Source organism: Phocoena sinus, chromosome 14, assembly GCF_008692025.1.
Source record: "Phocoena sinus isolate mPhoSin1 chromosome 14, mPhoSin1.pri, whole genome shotgun sequence".
Taxonomy (NCBI): Eukaryota; Metazoa; Chordata; class Mammalia; order Artiodactyla; family Phocoenidae; genus Phocoena; species Phocoena sinus.
This window is the reverse complement of record NC_045776.1, coordinates 66,708,287-66,728,449: the sequence shown is the minus strand read 5'-3', so window position 1 is coordinate 66,728,449 and position 20,163 is coordinate 66,708,287. Positions and strand designations below refer to the sequence as shown.

Below are 20,163 nucleotides of genomic sequence, written 5' to 3'. Positions count from 1 at the left end.
CCTCTACATTCCTACAGCATCCTGTTTGTATGTTTATTTAGCCCTTACTTCATCTTACCTGTGTTAGATGTTGGTTAGAGTTCACTGTTTCTACATCTTTGTTCGTCACTACCTTGAGACACTGCTGCCCATCCCTGCCATGTCATCCTGCTGTTCCCATCACCACCACAGCACTTAGCATGGTGCCTTGAATCTCTGCCTTCCTGACCCTCCTTTTTACCCTTCTACAGTTTGGTTCTCTTTCATTTCTTTTAGTCAGGAGGAAAACATGTGGTCTCCAGATGGGGAAGATAACTGGAGACAATGGGAAGAAAGCCCACCTCCATCTGATATGAGACCAGGAATGACCCTGCAGATAGGTCGGTTACTTGGTCACAACCCTCCACTTCCTCATCAGGCCAGGCCTGATCCAGCTTTAGTAAAACAATTTGAAGAGGATGATATTGTGAATTTTATAGCAGTTTAAGTTTTTTAGTGGTACAGTTGATTTCAAAATGAAAACAGAAGTTTCTGGAGGGATGTACAAGAAACTGGTAACAGTGGTTGCCTTCTAGGCAGGGAATTGAGTGGCTCTGGGATGGCAGGGAGAATCTCACTGTATACCTTTATTTTACATTTTGAATTTCATACTATGTGACTGTATTAGTTATTGAAATAGATAAATAAAATCAAGAAAAGAGAACCAGGCAATTAAATAACTAGATGTGAACTGAATGGAAAGTTCTGTTAATTATAGGAAAGGATTCAAATATGTTAAAAAATAAAAGTAGATCAAAAAAAAAAAAAAAAAAAGTAGATCAGAAGGAGAGGTATGATTATTTTCATTTTCTGTTAAAAACTTTGAAAATGTTTCACTGTTGGCTGAAAAAGTAAAATAAAAATTAAGGTTAGGTGTCTGTCCCTCATATAAAACTTATCCTCACTCTAAACGCTCAACTACTTCTTTTTAGTTTTTTCTCTTTTCTTCTTCAAGTGAACTTAGGACCAGTTTAAAGTGAAAATCTGACTTCTTAGTGAATGTATCTTTGCCACTCTGCCTCCACCTTGTATGGAAGAACTGTTCAGGGGATGCCAGAGTTCTTAAGTGTCATCTGCTTTGCCCTCTCCTTCCTGCCAGCAAGAGTAGGCAGTTATGACCCGAGGTCTGGATGTCACACCCATAGAGATCTTCCATCTCAGACAGTCTTCATACCAGAGTGGTCTTTTTCTGTCTATTTTATGGGGCCTATCTCTATAGTCATTTCTGTACTTACAGTTATACTATGTTCCTTTCAACACCTGCTGAAGCACTTTATAGAGACTCAGACTCAAGCAAATGACCTACATAGCAAGTCTATGAGAAGCAGGGTATCACATTTCCAATTCTGTAACTATTATCTGTTCATCTCTTTTTTGAGGAATCAGCAAACCTATGTCAAGTTTAGTACGTCTAATAACAACATCATATCAATGTTTGATATACATCAAACATATTGCCTGTAGGTTTCCTCCTACATGCCACAAACCAAAAACAACTTTTTCATTTTTATAATTACTTCAAGTATGTGCTTGAGTGTGTTTATATGTGTTTTATATGTCTACCTTTAGCTACCATAGAGTTAATAGTTAATTACTCAGGCATTTGAAGGTAGGAAAGTAGCTGATATTTTTCTACTGAAAAGTATCTAATAATAGTTTAGAATATTTTATAACTGTAAAACGTAAGCCAAACAAACTTTAAAGGTTTTAATGTTCTTTTATTAACTTTCCAGTTAACAAATTAAAATAGTTTCATAATAAAGCTTTCATCACATTGAAATAAAGGAAAACAAAGAGATAAACCATGTTAATTATAAACACATCAGTTCATAAAAGATATAATTTTAAGAATAAGCGAACTAATATGGAACTTTATATTTTTAATATAAATTTAATTATATAAGTTTTACATGAATACATTCTCACAGATAATTCAAACACTACCAATAAGGGTATTCTATACCACTGATTTTGTATTTAAAACACACATACATACACACACACACACACACACACACACAAGATGTGCTGACCAATATGGTAGCCACTAGCTATATGTGGCTATTAACTACTTGAAATGTGGCTAATTTGAGTTGAGATGTGCTGCAAGTGTAAACTACATACTGGATTGTAACGACATAGTATAAAAAATGTAAAATATCTCAGTTTTCATATTGATTACATATTGAGATAATATTTTTTATATATTGGATTAAATAATTATTAAAATTTAATTTCATCCGTTTCCTTTACTTTTTAAAATGTACCTACTAAAAAATTTAAAATTTTATAATTGTGCATTCTATTTCTATTGGACAGCGTTATATACATGTATAGGTATGTATGTATATATAGTATACATACATACATATATACATGCATATATATATATACACACACATATATGCATATATTTGTGGATTTTTAAAAATTTATTTATTTTTGGCTGCGTTGGGTCTTCATTGCTGTGAGCGGGCTTTCTCTAGTTGCAGTGAGCGGGGGCTACTCTCCTTTGCAGTGCGTGGGCTTCTCATTGCAGAGGCTTCTCTTGCTGCGGAACTCAGGCTCTAGGCACACAGGCTTCAGTAGTTGTGGCACGTGAGCTCAGTAGTTGTGGCTCGCAGGCTCTAGAGCGCAGGCTCAGTAGTTGTGGCACATGGGCTTAGCTGCTCCGCGGCATGTGGGATCTTCCCGGACCAGGGCTTTAACCTGTGTCCCCTGCATTGGCAGGCGGATTCTTAACCACTCCCTCACCAGGGAAGTCCCTATTTGTGGGTAGTTTAAAAGCTTAAATGGGATAATATCTTTTCCTGAAACTTGCTTTTCTCACTTAACGTATGTCTTAGAGATTTTTCCTTGTTGGTATATTTAGATTAACCCCATTCTTTTTAAGTACTGCATAGTATTCCTTAGTAGTAAAGTGCTCTAGTTTGTTTCAATTTTCTGCTATTACTGGAACATTTGTTTTCACTTTTCCTTAGGAACATTGTTTCAGGGAATGTCCTTGAACATGACTCTTTGTGTGCATATGGGGACTTTTCTCTAGAATAGATGACTAGAATAGATGTGCATTTGAAATTTTTGTATATCCTCCGGATTGTCCTGTTCAAAGGACGTTTTCCTTACAGTTTCATCTTCTTGTAAATCACGTGCCACTTTTTATTTTTAACTGAGGTAAAATATATATAACAGAAAATTTATCATTTTAACTATGTTTTAAGCGTACAGTTCAGTGGCATTCACACTGTTGTGTAACCATCTCCAGAACATTTTTCATCTTCCCAAACTGAAATTCCATACTAATTAAACAGTAATTCCCCATCTCTCTCCTCAGCCCCTGGCAACCACCATTCTACTTTCTGTCTCTGTGAATTTGACTACTCTAGGTGCTTCATATAAGTGGAATCATACACTAGTTGTTCTTTTGTGACTGGCTTATATCACTTAGCATAATGTCTTCAAGGTTCATCCATGTTGTAGCATGTGTCAGAATTTCCCTCCTTTTTAAGACTAGATAATATTCCATTGTATGTATATACCACATTTTGTTTACCCAATCATCTATCTATGGACATTTAGGTTGCTTCCACTTTTTGGCTATTGTGAATTATGCTATTAACATGAGTGTAGAAGTATCTGTTCAAATTTATGCTTTCAGTTCTTTCGGGTATATACCTAGAAGTGAAATTGTTGGATCATATGGTAATTCTGTTTTTAATTTTATGAGGAACTGCCATACTGTTTTCCATAGCAGCTGCACCATTTTACATTCCCACCAGCAATGCACAAGGGTTCCAGTTTCTCCACATCATCTCCATTACTTGTTATTTTCTAGTTTTTGTTTGTTTGTTTGTTTGTTTGAACTAATAGCCATCCTAATGGGTGTGAAGTGATATTTCACTGTGGTTTTGATTTGCATTTCCCTAATGATTAGTGATGTTGAGATTCTTTTCATTTGGTTGTTGGCCACTTCTGTATCTTCTTTGGAGAAATGCCTCTTGAGGTCTTTTGCCCACTTTTTAATCAGGTTGTTTGTTTTGTTGCTGTTGAATTGTAGTACTTTATATATTATGGATATTAATCTCTTATAAGATATATAATTTGCAAATATTTTCTCTTATTCTATGGATTGTCTATTCCATCTCATTTGTAGTGTCCTTTGATGCACAAAAGTTTTTAATTTTGATGAAGTCAAATTTATCTATTTTTTCTTTTGTTGCTTGTGTTTTTGGTGTTATATCCAAGAAAGTCTTGCCCAATCCAATGTCATGAGGCTCCCCCCTATATTTTCTTCTATGAGTTTTATAGTTTTTAGCTCTTATGTTTTGGTCTTTGATCCATTTTGAGGTGGTATAAGGGTCCATCTTCATTCTTTTGCATGTGGATATCCAGGTTTCCCAACACCATTTTTTGAAAAGACTTTAGTTTCCGCACTGAATCCTCTTGATATCCTTGTCAAAAATCATTTGACCTGGGCTTCCCTGGTGGTGCAGTGGTTAAGAATCCGCATGCCAATGCAGGGGAGACAGGTTTGAGCCGTGGTCTGGGAAGATCCCACATGCCACGGAGCAATTAAGCCCATGCGCCACAACTACTGAACCTGTGCTCTACAGCCCGCGAGCCACAACTACTGAGCCCGCGCACCACAACTACTGAAGCCCGCGTGCCTAGAGCCCATGCTCCACAACAAGAGAAGACACCGCAATGAGAAGCCCACGCACTGCAACGAAGAGTAGCCCCCACTCGCCGCAACTAGAGAAAGCCCGCGTGCAGCAACGAAGACCCAACACAGCCAAAAATAAATAAATAAAATAAATTTATTTTTTAAAAAACTCTATGAGAAACTTTAAAAAGAAAAAACTCATTTGACCATATAAGTGAGGGTTTATTTCTGGGCTCTCTATGCTATTCCTTGGTCTACACGTCTGTCTTTATGCCAGTACCATGTTTTGATCACTGTAGCTTTGTTGTAAATTTTGAAATCTGGAAGTGTGAGGCTTTCAACTTTGTTCTTCTCTTCCAAGGTTGTTTTGGCAATTCAGGGTCCCATGAGATTTCATATGAATTTTAGAATGGATTTTTCTATTTCTGCAAAAAAAAAACGTCATTAGGATTTTGACAGGGATTGTATTGAATCTGTAGATTGCTTTGGGTAGTACTGACATGTTAACAATATTATGTCTTCCAATTTAGGAACACAGGGTAACTTTCCATGGTTTCATCATTTCATACTTGCTTAAAAAGGTTTTTACAGTGCTAAAGCTGTAAACAAAGTTTTCCATATTTTCTTCTGATAAGTTTTTCTACATTTTCTCCTAATGAAGTAGTTTTACTTTTGGCTCCCTAAGCTAGCTAGAATATTTTTTTCCTGGTGTGAGAAAGTTTTCCCATTGTGTTGGTACCACTTGAATCATCTACCCTTTCCCTGCTAATTTGAATGCCACTTTTATCATAAATTAAAAACCCATAGATATATAGGTTTTTATACTTGCTATTCTATGTCTATTCCTATATTACTGCTATTGTGTTTTAATTACTCTACATTTATGTTTTGCTGTCTGGATGGGCAACTCTTTTTCCCCTCATAGTTCCTCTATTTCAGTATTTGAGAGATTTTCCTGTGTATTTTCACTTCTAGACGACTACTAGAATCATCTTAATAAGTTCCAAAAGACATATTATTGGGATATTGATGGGGATTGCATTGGTTTGATAAAATTATCTTGGGAAAATTGTGACATTTTTACAATAACAAGTCTTTGCATTTTGAGGAAAATTTATTTCTAATTTCTGTATTCCTATTATCACCATGGTCCCTAGGAAACTTGTTTGCTTGCATTATATAGATTGCCTCTGTAAAGCAGTTCTGTCCAGTAGAACTTCTGTGACGATGAAAATGTTCTATATCTGTGATGTCTGATATGCGGTTATTTATTCAGCACTTGAACTGAGCACCCACATGTGACTTTTGAACACTTGAAATGTGACTAAAGCAACTGACTAAACTGAATTCTAAATTTTATTTAATTTTGATTAATTTAAATTTAAATGGTCATGTATGGCTAATGGCTACCATAATAGACAGTGCAGCTTTAGGCTATGTGAATAACTATGTAATTGAATACTTTTGTAGGTAGTAGAGGTAGGTAGCAAAAGAATTACTGATGTGAGACACCACGTAAAGCATTGCAGAGAGTCTAAAGATCATAATATTAATACAAATGAATTCCTAAAGAACAGAAAACCCTGCCCCAGGTAAAGGACAAATTGTTTACAAATATTAATGCTGTCAGGAAAACTTAATTACAAAAAATGGGCTGTGGGTATTCGCTCAAGAAAGAAAGCTCATATTACATTAAAGAAACAAGAGAGGCTCTGTGGATGAAATACTTTTAGAGATTGATCTTGAAGGAATTATTCAAAATTTAAGAGAGCAAGTAATAGAAGATTTCTGTATTCTGAAATGTGGAGGAAATAGAGAAGAGGGAAAAGAATGAGGTGTGTTTGGGGAATAACTGTATTAGTTTCCTAGGGCTGCTGTAACAAATTACCACAAATTTACTGGCTTAAAACATCAGGAATGTTTTCTCTCACTAGAGGCCAGAAGTCCAAAATCAGTGTCACTGGGCTGAAATCAAGCCACACCCCCTCTAAAAGCTCTAGGGGAGAGTCGGTTCTTTGCTTTTTCCAGCATCTGGTGGCTGCTGGCGTTCCTTGGCTTGTGGCCACATCACTCCAGTTTCTGCCTCAGCAGTCACACTGTCTTCTTTTCTGTCAGTGTTCGAATCTCCCTCTGCTTCCCTCTTATAAAAATATATGTGCTTATGTGTAGGGTCTGCCTGGATAATCCAGGAAAATCTCTTCATCTCAAGATCCTTAATCACATCTGCAAAGACTGCCCCCCCCCACCCCGTGCCTTTTTTGCCAAATAAGGTAACATTCACAGGCTCCAGGGACTACGACATGCACAATCTTTTGGTGGCCCATTTTTCAGCCTTTCAAACCACAAGGATCCAGTTTGGCTGGAGTAGGGATACCTGTGGCAGTAGAGATGATAACAGCCACCAGTCACTAAATGACTCGCACATATGAGATGTACCAGGTGCTCTATCTGTGCTATTTCATTTACTCATTACAAGAACTCTGTGTAGGCATTAGGAAATGAGAGAGGAATCTAGGGTGACTGTGTTTTCCACCTTTGATGACTGGGAAATGGTGATTAACAGAAATTGAAAAGTCATGAGGAAAAATTGGTTACAAAGGAAAATGAATGAACTCAGTTTTGGCTTTAGTTTGAGGTTGCAGTAGGCTATGCCCAATAATGGTCAACAGCAGATAGAAGCCCAAAACCCTACATAGAGTTCTGACAGTCTCTCCTGCAATTTCCTACCTTTGTTTACCCCTTTGGGTTGAAAGCAAATTATAAGGAGCACTAAATTTGAAGTCAGGAGACCTGTGTTCAAGACTTCTACTTACTAAATGTGTGAACTGGACAAGTCATTTCACTTCTCTGAGCTTCAGTTTCTAAATCTGTAGAAGAGGAATAAAAACCCCCTCCCTGTCCACATAGTTATTGCAAGGAATAAATGACATAACATTTATGCTGTTCTTAGCACAGTCTGTTGTAAGCCTTCAAATGTTTGTAAAAAGAAGAGCAAAAATTTTAATATGTCAAACTTAAATATTTTAATTTGAAGGTGATATATCTTAAAGTTATCTGGATTCTAAGCAATAACTATTAGTTTTGAAAGTCCATTATTGGCCCCTTTCCCATTGTCCATACTTTTATCACATAAGTGTCTTAAGTGCCACCCATGACAATTCACTCCCTTTCTAAACAGATGAACTAAACTCTACTTCATAGAAATAATTAAGGCCATCAGGTATAGATCATTCAACTTCCTGCCCCCCTATTTAAAGATGTACCTGTATCTATATCCACTTTTACCACCCTCCTGCAGACCTCAAGTAACAGCCCGTCTTTTATCCAAAGTGAATACACTTTCTACACGTGCTCCTGAGGCAGTGTCTTCCATCCTGAGCTCCAGGTCACATAGTCAGTGCCCTGGTGGACATCTTCATTTGGAAATCTCACCTCCAATTCAGAATCTTGAAAACAGAGTCAGTTATTTCTCCATCCATCCTCCCCACCTTGTTTCTACCACCCACCCCCTTAGCTTCCTCTGTTTCCCATTTTTGTCAATGGCATTACCTGGGTAATTCTTGTCATTTTTTACTCCTTTCTTTCTTTTGCCACCTCTGTGCCCATTACAATGGATGGCAAAGATATGTTAGGGTTCAGGTTCAGGCCTTCATTCTCTCTCTCTTCGGCCCTCTGCTGCTTTAGCCCTCTCCTGTCTAACCTCACTGCTGCTCTTGTTCTTGCTTGAAGTAGCCTCATTCCTTATTGTCACACTCCTCCCCAGCTCACCCCTCACAATGCTGCCATAGGGACTTTTCTAAAACAAATCTGCTCTTAGAACCTTTCAGTGGCATTCCACTATAGTACAAAGTCCAAACTTCGGAGAATGACATTGTCTGACCCAGCCCACCACCCTATGCCCTTCCTGTTAGTCCCACTGAACAATTCCCAATTCTCCAGGAGTATTCTGCTTTATATCTCTGTCCCTGTGCTTTTGTCTAGAATGTTCTCTCTGCAAGACCAGTCCCTAATGCCATTTGCCTGGTGAATGTCTGCTCATCTTGCAGTACTTAGTTCAAGTTTCACATCCCCTTTGAAGCCTTGCCAGGCCTCCCCAGGAAGAGCTGATAAGATCTTTTTGGAACCTTTACTGTACCCTATACGTGACTCTATCATTTCATCTGTAGCCAGTTTGTTTCCCCACCATAATCTCTTTAAGGACTTGAAGTATGTCTTGATCAGCTTTGTGTCTTTAGTGCTCAGCACAATGAAGGACACAGAGAAGATGCTCAAAAACATTTGTTGAATAACTGAATTAATTATAGAACTTTAAAGCCATATGATGCCTTAGAAAATATAGAGGAAGGCAGAACCGATATAATAACTTTTAGAGATTAATGGAAATATGTGATTATGATTCTAAGGAGAATACATATTTACCTCCCAAACAGAGATAAACATGGTCCAGAACCCTGGGCATAAACTACAGAAAATCAAGAAAGTAAGTTAATGGGCAAACTCTTCATAAATCTCAGTAAAACATGAGACACTTCCCAACATATCAGAGAGTTCACAGCTCTACTGGAATCGGAGGTAAGCATTCTCTTTAGGTATTTGGTTTCTTACTGCTCATTCATCTCAATGTTAACACGAGCTCCATTTATGCTAATAGCATTTATTTTATAATTGCTGTTGATCTACCTTTCATTGTACAAAAAAGATAAATGTTAAGGGAAAGGATTCAAAACTAACATCGCTGCTATAACTTACAGGGGCACAGACCCTCTTTGAACCATAAATTTCCTTGATCTAGGAACTTCTTTCTAAAGAAAAACGTTTTGCCATACCTGACCTGACAATTTTGAAGTAAGCAAAATTCACTGCACTCTCACCCCAGGCACAGAAGTACTCACGATATTTCCTGGGTGTCTGGGGCTGCCCACTCCTTGGTCCGCCACACAGATCTACCTCCTAAAGCAAAGCACACTGCCCTGAGCTGCTTTTTCTATATTGATACTTATCTATCTTCTTCCCAAAGCCTGTGAGGCCCTGCTTTCAGCAGGCTGCCACTTAGAGACATTTGATACGTTAATTTACACTAACATCATATTGAGTAATAATTCCAGGGGAATTTATATTTTTAACAGGAGTGTGTTGGATATATAACACCTCACCCTAAGAGCCAATCTAATGAAGGGACATTTCTCACTGTCCCATATACCTTCTGTGTCTTTTTATGCCTTAGTGCCTTTAAACATGCTGAATGAACCTTCCACCTAGAAGGATCTCTCCTATCCACCCCCATCTCCAGTACGGTGAACTCCTACTCATTCTTCAAGACCCAGCTCAACATCCCTCTTCTGCTAAGGAGGCTTCTCTAAATTCCCCAGGCTGAGCTGGTCACTCCCTCTTGATTTTGATAAAACTTTGCATACTTGCTGTCTTGATTTCTTTAATTTTTTATGCATTCTTCAACGACTTCAAGGTGACTTCTGCCCTGAACAATCCAATGCCCCTAGTAACCTCCATGTGGCTAAATCAAGTAGACATATTTCAGTCCTTATCTTGACCTCTCAGCAATACCTGACACTACTGACCACCACCCTCACCTCTTTTATTTTCTCTACTCCTTCTTAAAACTCTCTTCTCTTGGCTTTCTTTGTAGGACAGTCTGCTAGACTTCTTTTCTCTCTCTCTTTCTCAACCTTCTTTGTTGGCTCATCTTCCACCTGATCTCTAAATATTGGAGTTCCTTACGGCTATGTCTGGGTCCCTTTTCCTTCTCACGCTCTGATCTCTCAATAAGCAATCTCTTCCACACCCATGGCATTAATTAGCCTCCATATGCTGATGACTCTTAAATTTACATGTCCAACCCAGACTTTTGTCCTGAGCTCCAGATTTCCACATATATCTGCCGATTCAATACGTCTACTTGGGGTTTCTCAGGTACTCCAAACACAGCAGGTTCAAAACTCTCATTGTTCTCTGCCTGAGACAACAGTCCCTCCATCCATTAAGTTAGCTAAACCAGAAACCAAGAGTCATTATTGACCTACCTACCTCAGCTTTACCACTGTATCCAGTTGATCATCCTTCTGACTCTACCTTCTAAATATTTCACTGTTGACTTCTCTCCATCTGCACTGGTATCCAAGTTATTACCTGACTACTACAGTAGCATGACTCATCACCCTGCATCCACTTGATGCCTCCAATACCTTTCTATACAGCAGGCAGAGTGCTTTTGAAGACAGATTCATTCATTCATTCATCCATTGAAAAAAATGTTTTAAGCCCCTTCTAATGTAAGTTGTGACCAATACAGGCATGTCCCTGATCTCTTGGAACTCTATTAACAGCATATGACTGGGGTACCTAACTTAATTGGAATAGGGGAAGGAAAGTTTCTTTAAGGAAATAATTTTCCAGCTGAGATCTGAAGAATGAGTAGGAATTAATTAGGCAAAAAGAGGGCTGGTGTAGGGGAAAGAGCTTTATCAACAGAAGGAGTATCATGTGCAAAGGTCCAGAATCAAGACGAAGCAAAGGTATGAGAAAACTGAGAGGGCAGAGAGTGAGAGGCAGAGTAGAGGAGATGAGGCTGGTACTGCTGGGCACAGCCAGGCCCTGAGGGGGGGTGCCTCTAATTGGGAGGTATTTGGGGGGTAGGAGCCCCCTCAAACGGCCCATCACAGTGGATGAGTGTGAGAGTGGGAGTGGGAGCAATTTTCTAAGGAATGACTGCAGAGCTTTCATCAGGGTTTTATAGCCAATCTGTGACCCCTCTCCTTCCCTAGAAGTGTAAAGAACCACTGATGGTGTATGAAAAGCCAAGGCAGGAACTTTGGACTTTGTCCTAAAAGTAGTGAGATGCCATTGGAAATCATTAAGCCAAAAAGTAACATGGCCAGATTGTAAAATCTACAGGGCAGGGATTTTTTTTTTTTTTTTTTCCTGTACGCGGGCCTCACACTGCTGTGGCCCCTCCCGCTGCGGAGCATAGCCTCCGGATGCGCAGGCTCAGCGGCCATGGCTCACGGGCCCAGCCGCTCCGCGGCATGTGGGATCCTCCCGGACCGGGGCACGAACCCATGTCCCCTGCATCGGCAGGCGGACTCTCAACCACTGTGCCACCAGGGAAGTCCCATTTTTTTTTTTTAGATTCCATATATATGTGTTAGCATATGGTATTTATTTTTCTCTTTCTGACTTACTTCACTCTGTATGACAGTCTCTAGGTCCATCCACCTCACTACAAATAACTCAATTTCGTTTCTTTTTATGGCTGAGTAATATTCCATTGTATATATGTGCCACATCTTCTTTATCCATTCATCTGTCGATGGACACTTAGGTTGCTTCCATGTCCTGGTTATTGTAAATAGAGCTGCAATGAATATTGTGGTACATGACTCTTTTTGAATTATGGTTTTCTCAGGGTATATGCCCAGTAGTAGGACTGCTGGGTCGTATGGTAGTTCTATTTTTTAGTCTTTTGAGGAACCTGCATACTGTTCTCCATAGTGGCTGTATCAATTTACATTCCCATCAACAGTGCAAGAGGGTTCCCTTTTCTCCACATCCTTTCCAGCATTTATTGTTTGTAGATTTTTTGATGATGGCTATTTTGACCAGTGTGAGGTGATACCTCATTTGCATTTCTCTAATGATTAGTGGTGTTGAGCATCCTTTCATGTGTTTGTTGGCAATCTGTATATCTTCTTTGGAGAAATGTCTGTTTAGGTCTTCTGCCCATTTTTGGATTGGGTTGTTTGTTTTTTTGATACTGAGCTGCATGAGCTACTTGTATATCTTGAAGATTAATCCTTTGTCATTGCTTCGTTTGCAAATATTTTCTCCCATTCAAAGGGTTGTCTTTTCATGTTGTTTATAGTTTCCTTTGCTGTGCGGAAGCTTTGAAGTTTCATTAGGTCCCATTTGTTTATTTTTGTTTTTATTTCCATTTCTCTAGGAGGTGGGTCAAAAAGGATCTTGCTGTGATTTATGTCATAGAGTGTTCTGCCTATGTTTTCCTCTAAGAATTTGATAGTGTCTGGCCTTACATTTAGGTCTTTAATCCATTTTGAGTTTATTTTTGTGTATGGTGTTACGGAGTGTTCTAATTTCATTCTCTTACATGTAGCTGTCCAGTTTTCCCAGCACCACTTATTGAAGAGGCTGTCTTTTCTCCATTGTATATTCTTGCCTCCTTTATCAAAGATAAGGTGACCATATGTGCGTGGGGTTATCTCTGGGCTTTCTATCCTGTTCCATTGATCTATATTTATGTTTTTGTGCCAGTACCATATTGTCTTGATTACTGTAGCTTTGTAGCATAGTCTGACGTCAGGGATTCTGATTCCTCCACCTCTGTTTTTCTTTCTCAAAATTGCTTTGGCTATTCGGGGTCTTTTGTGTTTCCATACAAATTGTGAAATTTTTTGTTCTAGTTCTGTGAAAAATGCCAGTGGTAGTTTGATAGGGATTACACTGAATCTGTAGATTGCTTTGGGTAGTATAGTCATTTTCACAATGTTGATTCTTCCAATCCAAGAACATGGTATATCTGTTTGTATCATCTTTAATTTCTTTCATCAGTGTCTTATAGTTTTCTGCATACAGGTCTTTTGTCTCCTTAGGTAGGTTTATTCCTAGGTGTTTTATTCTTTTTGTTGCAATGGTAAATGGGAGTGTTTCCTTAATTTCTCTTTCAGATTTTTCATCATTAGTGTATAGAAATGCAAGAGATTTCTGTGCATTCATTTTGCATCCTGCTACTTTACCAGATTCATTGATTAGCTCTAGTAGTTTTCTGGTAGCATCTTTAGGATTCTCTATGTATAGTATCATGTCATCTGCAAACAGTGACAGTTTTACTTCTTCTTTTCCGATTTGGATTCCTTTTTATTTCTTCTTCTTCTCTGATTGCCGTGGCTAAAACTTCCAAAACCATGTTGAATAATTGTGGTAAGAGTGGACAACCTTGTCTTGTTCCTGATCTTAGAGGAAATGGCTTCAGTTTTTCACCATTGAGAATGATGTTGGCTGTGGGTTTGTCATATATGCCCTTTATTATGTTGAGGTAAGTTCCCTCTACGCCTACTATCTGGAGGGTTTTTATCATAAATGGGTGTTGAATTTTGTCAACAGCTTTTTCTGCATCTATTGGGATGATGATATGGTTTTTCTCCTTTAATTTGTTAATATGGTTTATCACATTGATTGATTTGTGTATATTGAAGAATCCTTGCATTCCTGGGATAAATCCCACTTGATCATGATGTATGATCCTTTTAATGTGCTGTTGGATTCTGTTTGCTAGTGTTTTGTTGAGGATTTTTGCATCTATGTTCATCAGTGATATTGGCCTGTAGTTTTCTTCCTTTGTGACATCTTTGTCTGGTTTTCGTATCAGGGTGATGGTGGCCTCACAGAATGAGTTTGGGAGTGTTCCTCCCTCTGCTATATTTTGGAAGAGTTTAAGAAGGATAGGTGTTAGCTCTTCTCTAAATGTTTGACAGAATTCGCCTGTGAAGCCATGTAGTCCTGGGCTTTTGTTTGTTGGAAGATTTTTAATCACAGTCTCAATTTCAGTGCTTGTGATTGGTCTGTTTATATTTTCTGTTTCTTCCTGGTTCAGTCTTAGAAGGTTGTGCTTTTCTAAGAATTTGTCCATTTCTTACAGGTTGTCCATTTTATTGGCATATAGTTGCTTGTAGTAATCTCTCATGATCCTTTGTATTTCTGCAGTTTTACCTTGCTCCTTCATCTGCTGTGTGTTCCTCTGTCTTCTCATTTTGCTTAACTTACTGTGTTTGGGGTCTCCTTTTCGCAGGCTGCAGGTTTGTAGTTCCTGTTGTTTTTGGTGTCTGCCCCCAGTGGCTAAGGTTGGTTCAGTGGGTTGTGTAGGCTTCCTGGTGGAGGGGACTAGTGCCTGTGTTCTGGTGGATGAGGCTGGATCTTGTCTTTCTGGCGGGCAGGACTGCATCCAGTGGTGTGTTTTGGGGTGTCTGTGACCTTATTATGACTTTAGGCAGCCTCTCTGCTAATGGGTGGGGTTGTGTTCCTGTCTTGCTAGTTGTTTGGCATAGGGTGTCCAGCCCTGTAGCTTGGTTGTTGAGTGGAGCTGGGTCTTAACGTTGAGATGGAGATCTCTGGGAGAGCTTTCGCTGTTTGATATTACATGGAGCTGGAAGGTCTCTGGTGGACCAATGTCCTGAACTCGGCTCTCCACCTCAGAGGCACAGGCCTGACACCCAGCCAGAGTACCAAGACCCTGTCAGCCACATGGCCAGGTACGTGGAGAGTTTCTTGACTTTTGGGAAGTCTGAGGTCTTCTGCCAGCGTTCAGTAGGTGTTCTGTAGGAGTTGTTCCACATGTAGATGTATTTCTGATGTATTTGTGGGGAGGAAGGTGATCTCCACATCTTACTCCTCCGCCATCTTGAAGGTCTCCCTCAACTCCTAGGTTTTTAACTTGGACACCTCCAGGGGAATGCTTGCCTGGGTGGCTTTGGTATCAAACTCAGCCAGTTAGAACACACCTGAAAAATGTTTCTCAAAAACATGTTGCTTTCTATGGATAAATTTGTTGGTTTATATAGTTCAGAATATGGACTATTGATCTATGTTAGGAAGTATCCCCTGACTGATCACGCACTTGCTTTCGAACCCACTAGTTATCTATAAACCAGTGAGACTTCCCAGACCTCACTGGTTGCCCTGAGATTGTATACATTATTAAAGATGTTCTGATGAACTCACTGTAATAAAATTACAGCTCTGAAACTTGTAATAAAACTCTGGTTTACTTTTGAGCAAAGAAGAAAAAGAGAAAAACACTATTAAACCATCAGACCAACTTGTACACCCATCTTGTTTTCTTCCCAGTGTATCCAGACTTGATAGAATTGAGGATAATTTCATTTGAATAGAAAGCATGCCCAAGCAACATTTTTTAAAAAGCTGAATTTTACCAAGTACTTTTTCTTACAGCTACACTGTAAAAAATTCATCTCCTAGATGCAGAAGTTGGTTTTTGTGCTTTGGGTTTTTATGTTGCTATTTCCTTTCCTTTAGAGCAGACCATTTCAAACTTTGCATATCTAAGCAAACCAGTTACTTGAAAAGCAGCCCTACTTATATTCTCAGAGTTTTACTGCTCTATATAGTCAATGTCTTGGTTTAAGCCAAAGGGAATTTGTGGTTTCTGAGATCAGAAATTCAACTACTTTCTAAAATGAAAAGTTAGTGATTAAATTAGCCATTTGTAGACCCAATCTTTGGTTCTAAATGGTACTTAAATGCTTTAATGACATTTCCACTATTTTGTAGTAAAAACATGTCAATGATAATAACCTGTATTTATAACAAAATAACAAAAGAATAATGTTGGAACCTCTACTAGATATTCTAAGTCTTGCTTAAAAATATATATCTTATTCCATTTTCCTCCAAAGAAAGAACAGAGAACATGGAAAAACCTTTCCTCCCATCTAGTGGCTGGAAAATATAAAAATGCCCTCCATGTGTTTCTTGGAATTCCAGGCATTAGGGATTGTCTGACATCTGGTTGTTCCCTCAGTTAAACAAATATAAATTCTAAAATCTTTACCAAAGCTGAGCCCAATGGAGAAATATATATCTATGATGATTCACTAATCAACTTGTCTTAAATCAATAACATATAAGTCTCATCAAGCAGAAAGAAGGGCCATGGTGCTTCCTAATTCATTAATCTGAACCTACGATTAAAATAATAATAATAATAATAAGGCTGTATGTTTCTGCTAACTGAAAAGGGACTTCAATTCTATTTGCCTCTAAACCAGCCAGTGCCCTAGATCTCTCCTGACCCTTAATTGCCCCTTGTTGGCCCCACACCTTGACAACACTTCTCTCAAGAGCTGGATGTGCTGAATTCACTAAAGAGAGCCAAGAAATTGTCCCTGGGGCTTCCCTGGTGGTGCAGTGGTTGAGAGTCCGCCTGCCGATGCAGGGGACACGGGTTCGTGCCCCGGTCTGGGAAGATCCCACATGCCGCGGAGCGGCTGGGCCCGTGAGCCATGGCCACTGAGCCTGCGCGTCCAGAGCCTGTTCTCCGCAACGGGAGAGACCACAGCAGTGAGAGGCCCGCGTACCACAAAAAAAAAAAAAAAAAAAAAAAAAAAAGAAATTGTCCCTGAAACTGGCTGCATCCAGGGGCCTCAGCTCCTGAAACTTTGAATTCCAGACTCTGATACTGGCAGCAGGGCCTCTGTGCAGGGCTAAACCAGCCCACAGGAAAGCAGGTTTAGACTGGTTATGCAGCAAGAGGGATTAATGCTTGGTCTACCTGTCTTGTCTATGCCTTGTGCAGACGTCAAAATCTCTGCTGAATTGTGCCTATCTCTGATGATTCTCACAGATTCAAAGAATGAATTTTGTGTACAGTCAGCAAAGTTCTGAGAGCTCCAGGAAGAAGAGGAAGGTCAGCCAACCAGTGAAAGCCTTCATCCCTGACAGAAAATGAAAGTTAGATGCCTTTGCTACTTTTATTCTAAAATAAGTTTATTTTGCAACAAATATGCATGAAGTGTCTTAGTAGGAAAGTAAGCTCCTATCACCAAAACCTTTTACTAAATTTGCTGCTCAACTTTTTGAATCAGTTTACTAAGTGCTAAATTACTGGGTAGGACATGGGTTCACTTTGCCACAAGGAAACAAGGTCACCAGGGCTGCTTTGGGACAGCATTACTTCAAGGCTGAGTTAGAGATGAGACACCCTTTATATTTGTAAAAGAACCACAGCAGCTATTTTGAAAAGAAATAAGCTGTTGTTCTCAAAGGAAAGAGGGTTTTCTTTGCATAATTAAACTGCCCAGGTACTTAGACTACTGTGAAACGTTTTAATTTGTTGTAACCTGTGTGCTAGAATCCCTCTTTAGCTTTATTAAAATTCCCACAAAATTGCATAGCCTGTGTGTGGTGGTGCTTACCCAGGTGTGATTTTTGTGTTAACTTCAATCACGAGGTTGATCAGCTAAGTGTTGGACCAAAACGTACTCTCCCTGTAGAGTTCCTCAAAGCTGGTCCTCCACCCTGTTCTGTTGTCCAGCTCGAGACAGGACTAGGCTGCAGTGCAGGAGCCTGGCTCCCTTCTGAAGGCCGATGTTAAATGCTTCCCCCAAAACTTCAGTTTATCAGCCTGTAACCTGCAGATGATGCTACTAGTCCTCTCCTTATTCTGGAAGAATTTTGATAGACTTAATGATTAGTATCAGATGAATAATAAATGATGAAGTATTATTTTTATTATTTATATAACATGAAATTTAATAATTTTGTTTAAATGGATAGGACCAATAAGTTAAATGTTATAAGTGTGTGTGCTTTCTGGTTAAATAAAGCCAAAATACGAGGTATTTTTTGGCTCATCTTTTTTTTCTTCATTCAGATCAGTGTAGAAAGGACATCAGTACCTAGAGTGCTTGTTAAAATACAGATTACTAGGCCTGCCTCATTTCTACTAATCAAAATCTCAAGGGGTGGGCCCTATGGAAAACTCCCTGGGTTCTAATGCACACAAAAGATTGAGAACCCAGGACCCCTGATCCAGGCTAAAAGGAGAATCCCTGCTAGACCTGCACTTTAGCCAGCAGAAGGCTGTGGGTTGTAACAGAGAAAAATCTGAAGGATCCTGCCTGTCCAGCACTACCTTTTGTGAGACTCTCATCCATTTCTGATTGCCCATAGGCAGCCTCCAAACTGGAATCTTGAATTGGCCTGTAGCACTGGGGCCTGCCAGAGGGGAGCATTTTCCCTTCTCCCAGCATGTTAAGTATACTCACATAAGCTCACTCTGCCACTAAAAGGAGGAGGAGGGGGAAGGTATTGGGTTTATTATATCCTTGATAGAATTGTAGCCTGAGTCACCACAATTTCTTTTAAGAGAATCATATAAAGAGATTAGCTGTCTAGTAGAAGGATTAGGTTTATTTTGTGTCTCTCCAGAGCGTAGATCCAAGACCAAATTGGTGAAAGCTATAGGAGGTCATTTGGACTCAGTATAAGGAGGAACTTTTTAACTCCACAGGTTGTCAAAAATTTGAAACAGCCTGCCTTGTGAGGCAGTGATCCTACCCGCCCCCCAAGCGTTTGAACACAAAGAAGCTTCATATATACTCTAGGAGGCTTTGACTCTCAGAGCAAATTAGTTATGGGGAGTAATTAGTCAATCTGGATCTCAGAAAGAACCATTTTGTTTAAAAGAGGAATTTAGCTCTTAATCGATATTTATAATTTTCATAAACTTAGCCTAAGGTGGCAGGTCCTTTAAGTCTAGAATCTGAATCTGTCTAGATACTTTTTTAGTGAGTTTACCGTCTCTATTAACACCCCCCCTCCCACAATGGATGCTAATAGGTGGAATGTGTATGTCTGATGCAGTTTGTGTGAGGCAGCAGAGAGAAGTTGCTGGGCCTGTGCCCTGGGCTGGGCACACAAAGGAAGAGATCTGCTATCAAGAGGACCTGAGAACCAAGAAAACGTGAACTAGCTGATTTTACACAGCAGAGTTCATATGTGCAACCAGCTATCAAGACTGGAGGCTGTTCAGTGCTATTTACTGGGTGATTTATTGGGATGGGGGGAAAAAAAAAGAACCTCTTTTCTAGTCTATTCATTTCTGTCCTTAATAATAATGGAATGAGTAAACATAAGTTCATCAAGGAGCTGGAACTTCAGGGAAAAGAAGGAAGACTTAGACCCCGAGCTGGGGAGCCTAAGCTTTGGCACACTAGCCATTTCCTCACCCTGCTGGTGCCTGGGTTATCAGTGTGCTTATAAAAATCAGCTGCAGATAGCTTGGAAACTGGGACATTGTTAAATTAACATTTTTGCAGGGGAAGTTTGGCTGTCTGGGGTTTTTCTGTCTTTACAGAAAATGGGTCTAGCTGGAAAGAGACAGATTAGGTTCATGATTGCCACTAGCCTTTGAAGCCAGGCACCAAAACCACACCTTCATTTCCCTTCTTGTAGGTCCCTATGGTATCTGGGTTCTTTCATTCTCCAGCTCACCTCTACCAGGAAGACACTGGACATGTTCATCAGTGTCAGTTACATTCACAGAAGTTCAAAGTTGTGTATATGTTTTTTAAAATAACACTAACCATTAGAGCCAGTTTTCAGTGTGTCTTAAAATTGTCAATTCACGGTTTCAAACCCAACAGTACTGGATCTTGAGAGATTTCCACAGATTCTTATAGTAAAAATAATTCTCAGTCAGAATTCCTTCACCAGTCAGAAGGAAGACCCAGGTGATAAAATGAGAGTTAACACACTGTGCTTTTAGGAGTTAAAGCAAGGTCCTCCCACGGTATGAGTCTAGATTCCGAACAAGCAAAGAAATGCCTTTGTCCCAAATGTATTCTCTTTAGAAATTATTAGTTTATATATATATTTTTAAAAAGGTAATAGTTTCAATGTGATTGTGTGTTTGTGTAATGAGGCCCTGGATGAGA

The 20,163-nt window shown here is 39.3% G+C and overlaps 1 protein-coding gene across 2 annotated transcripts in view; it reads left to right on the top strand.

Annotated features, from left to right (window-relative positions):
- Positions 1–17,298, top strand: part of HORMAD2 (HORMA domain containing 2) — a 74,823-nt gene extending 57,525 nt beyond the window's left edge. Inside the window, exon 11 of one of the 2 annotated variants that reach the window (XM_032603029.1) lies at positions 17,070–17,298. In XM_032603029.1, coding sequence (XP_032458920.1) covers positions 17,070–17,174 — 105 coding nt within the window. In that variant the 3' untranslated portion in view covers positions 17,175–17,298. The remainder of the gene's footprint in view (positions 1–17,069) is intronic. The other variant, XM_032603031.1, reaches the window with a different exon arrangement.
- The last annotated feature ends 2,865 nt before the right edge of the window (positions 17,299–20,163 follow it).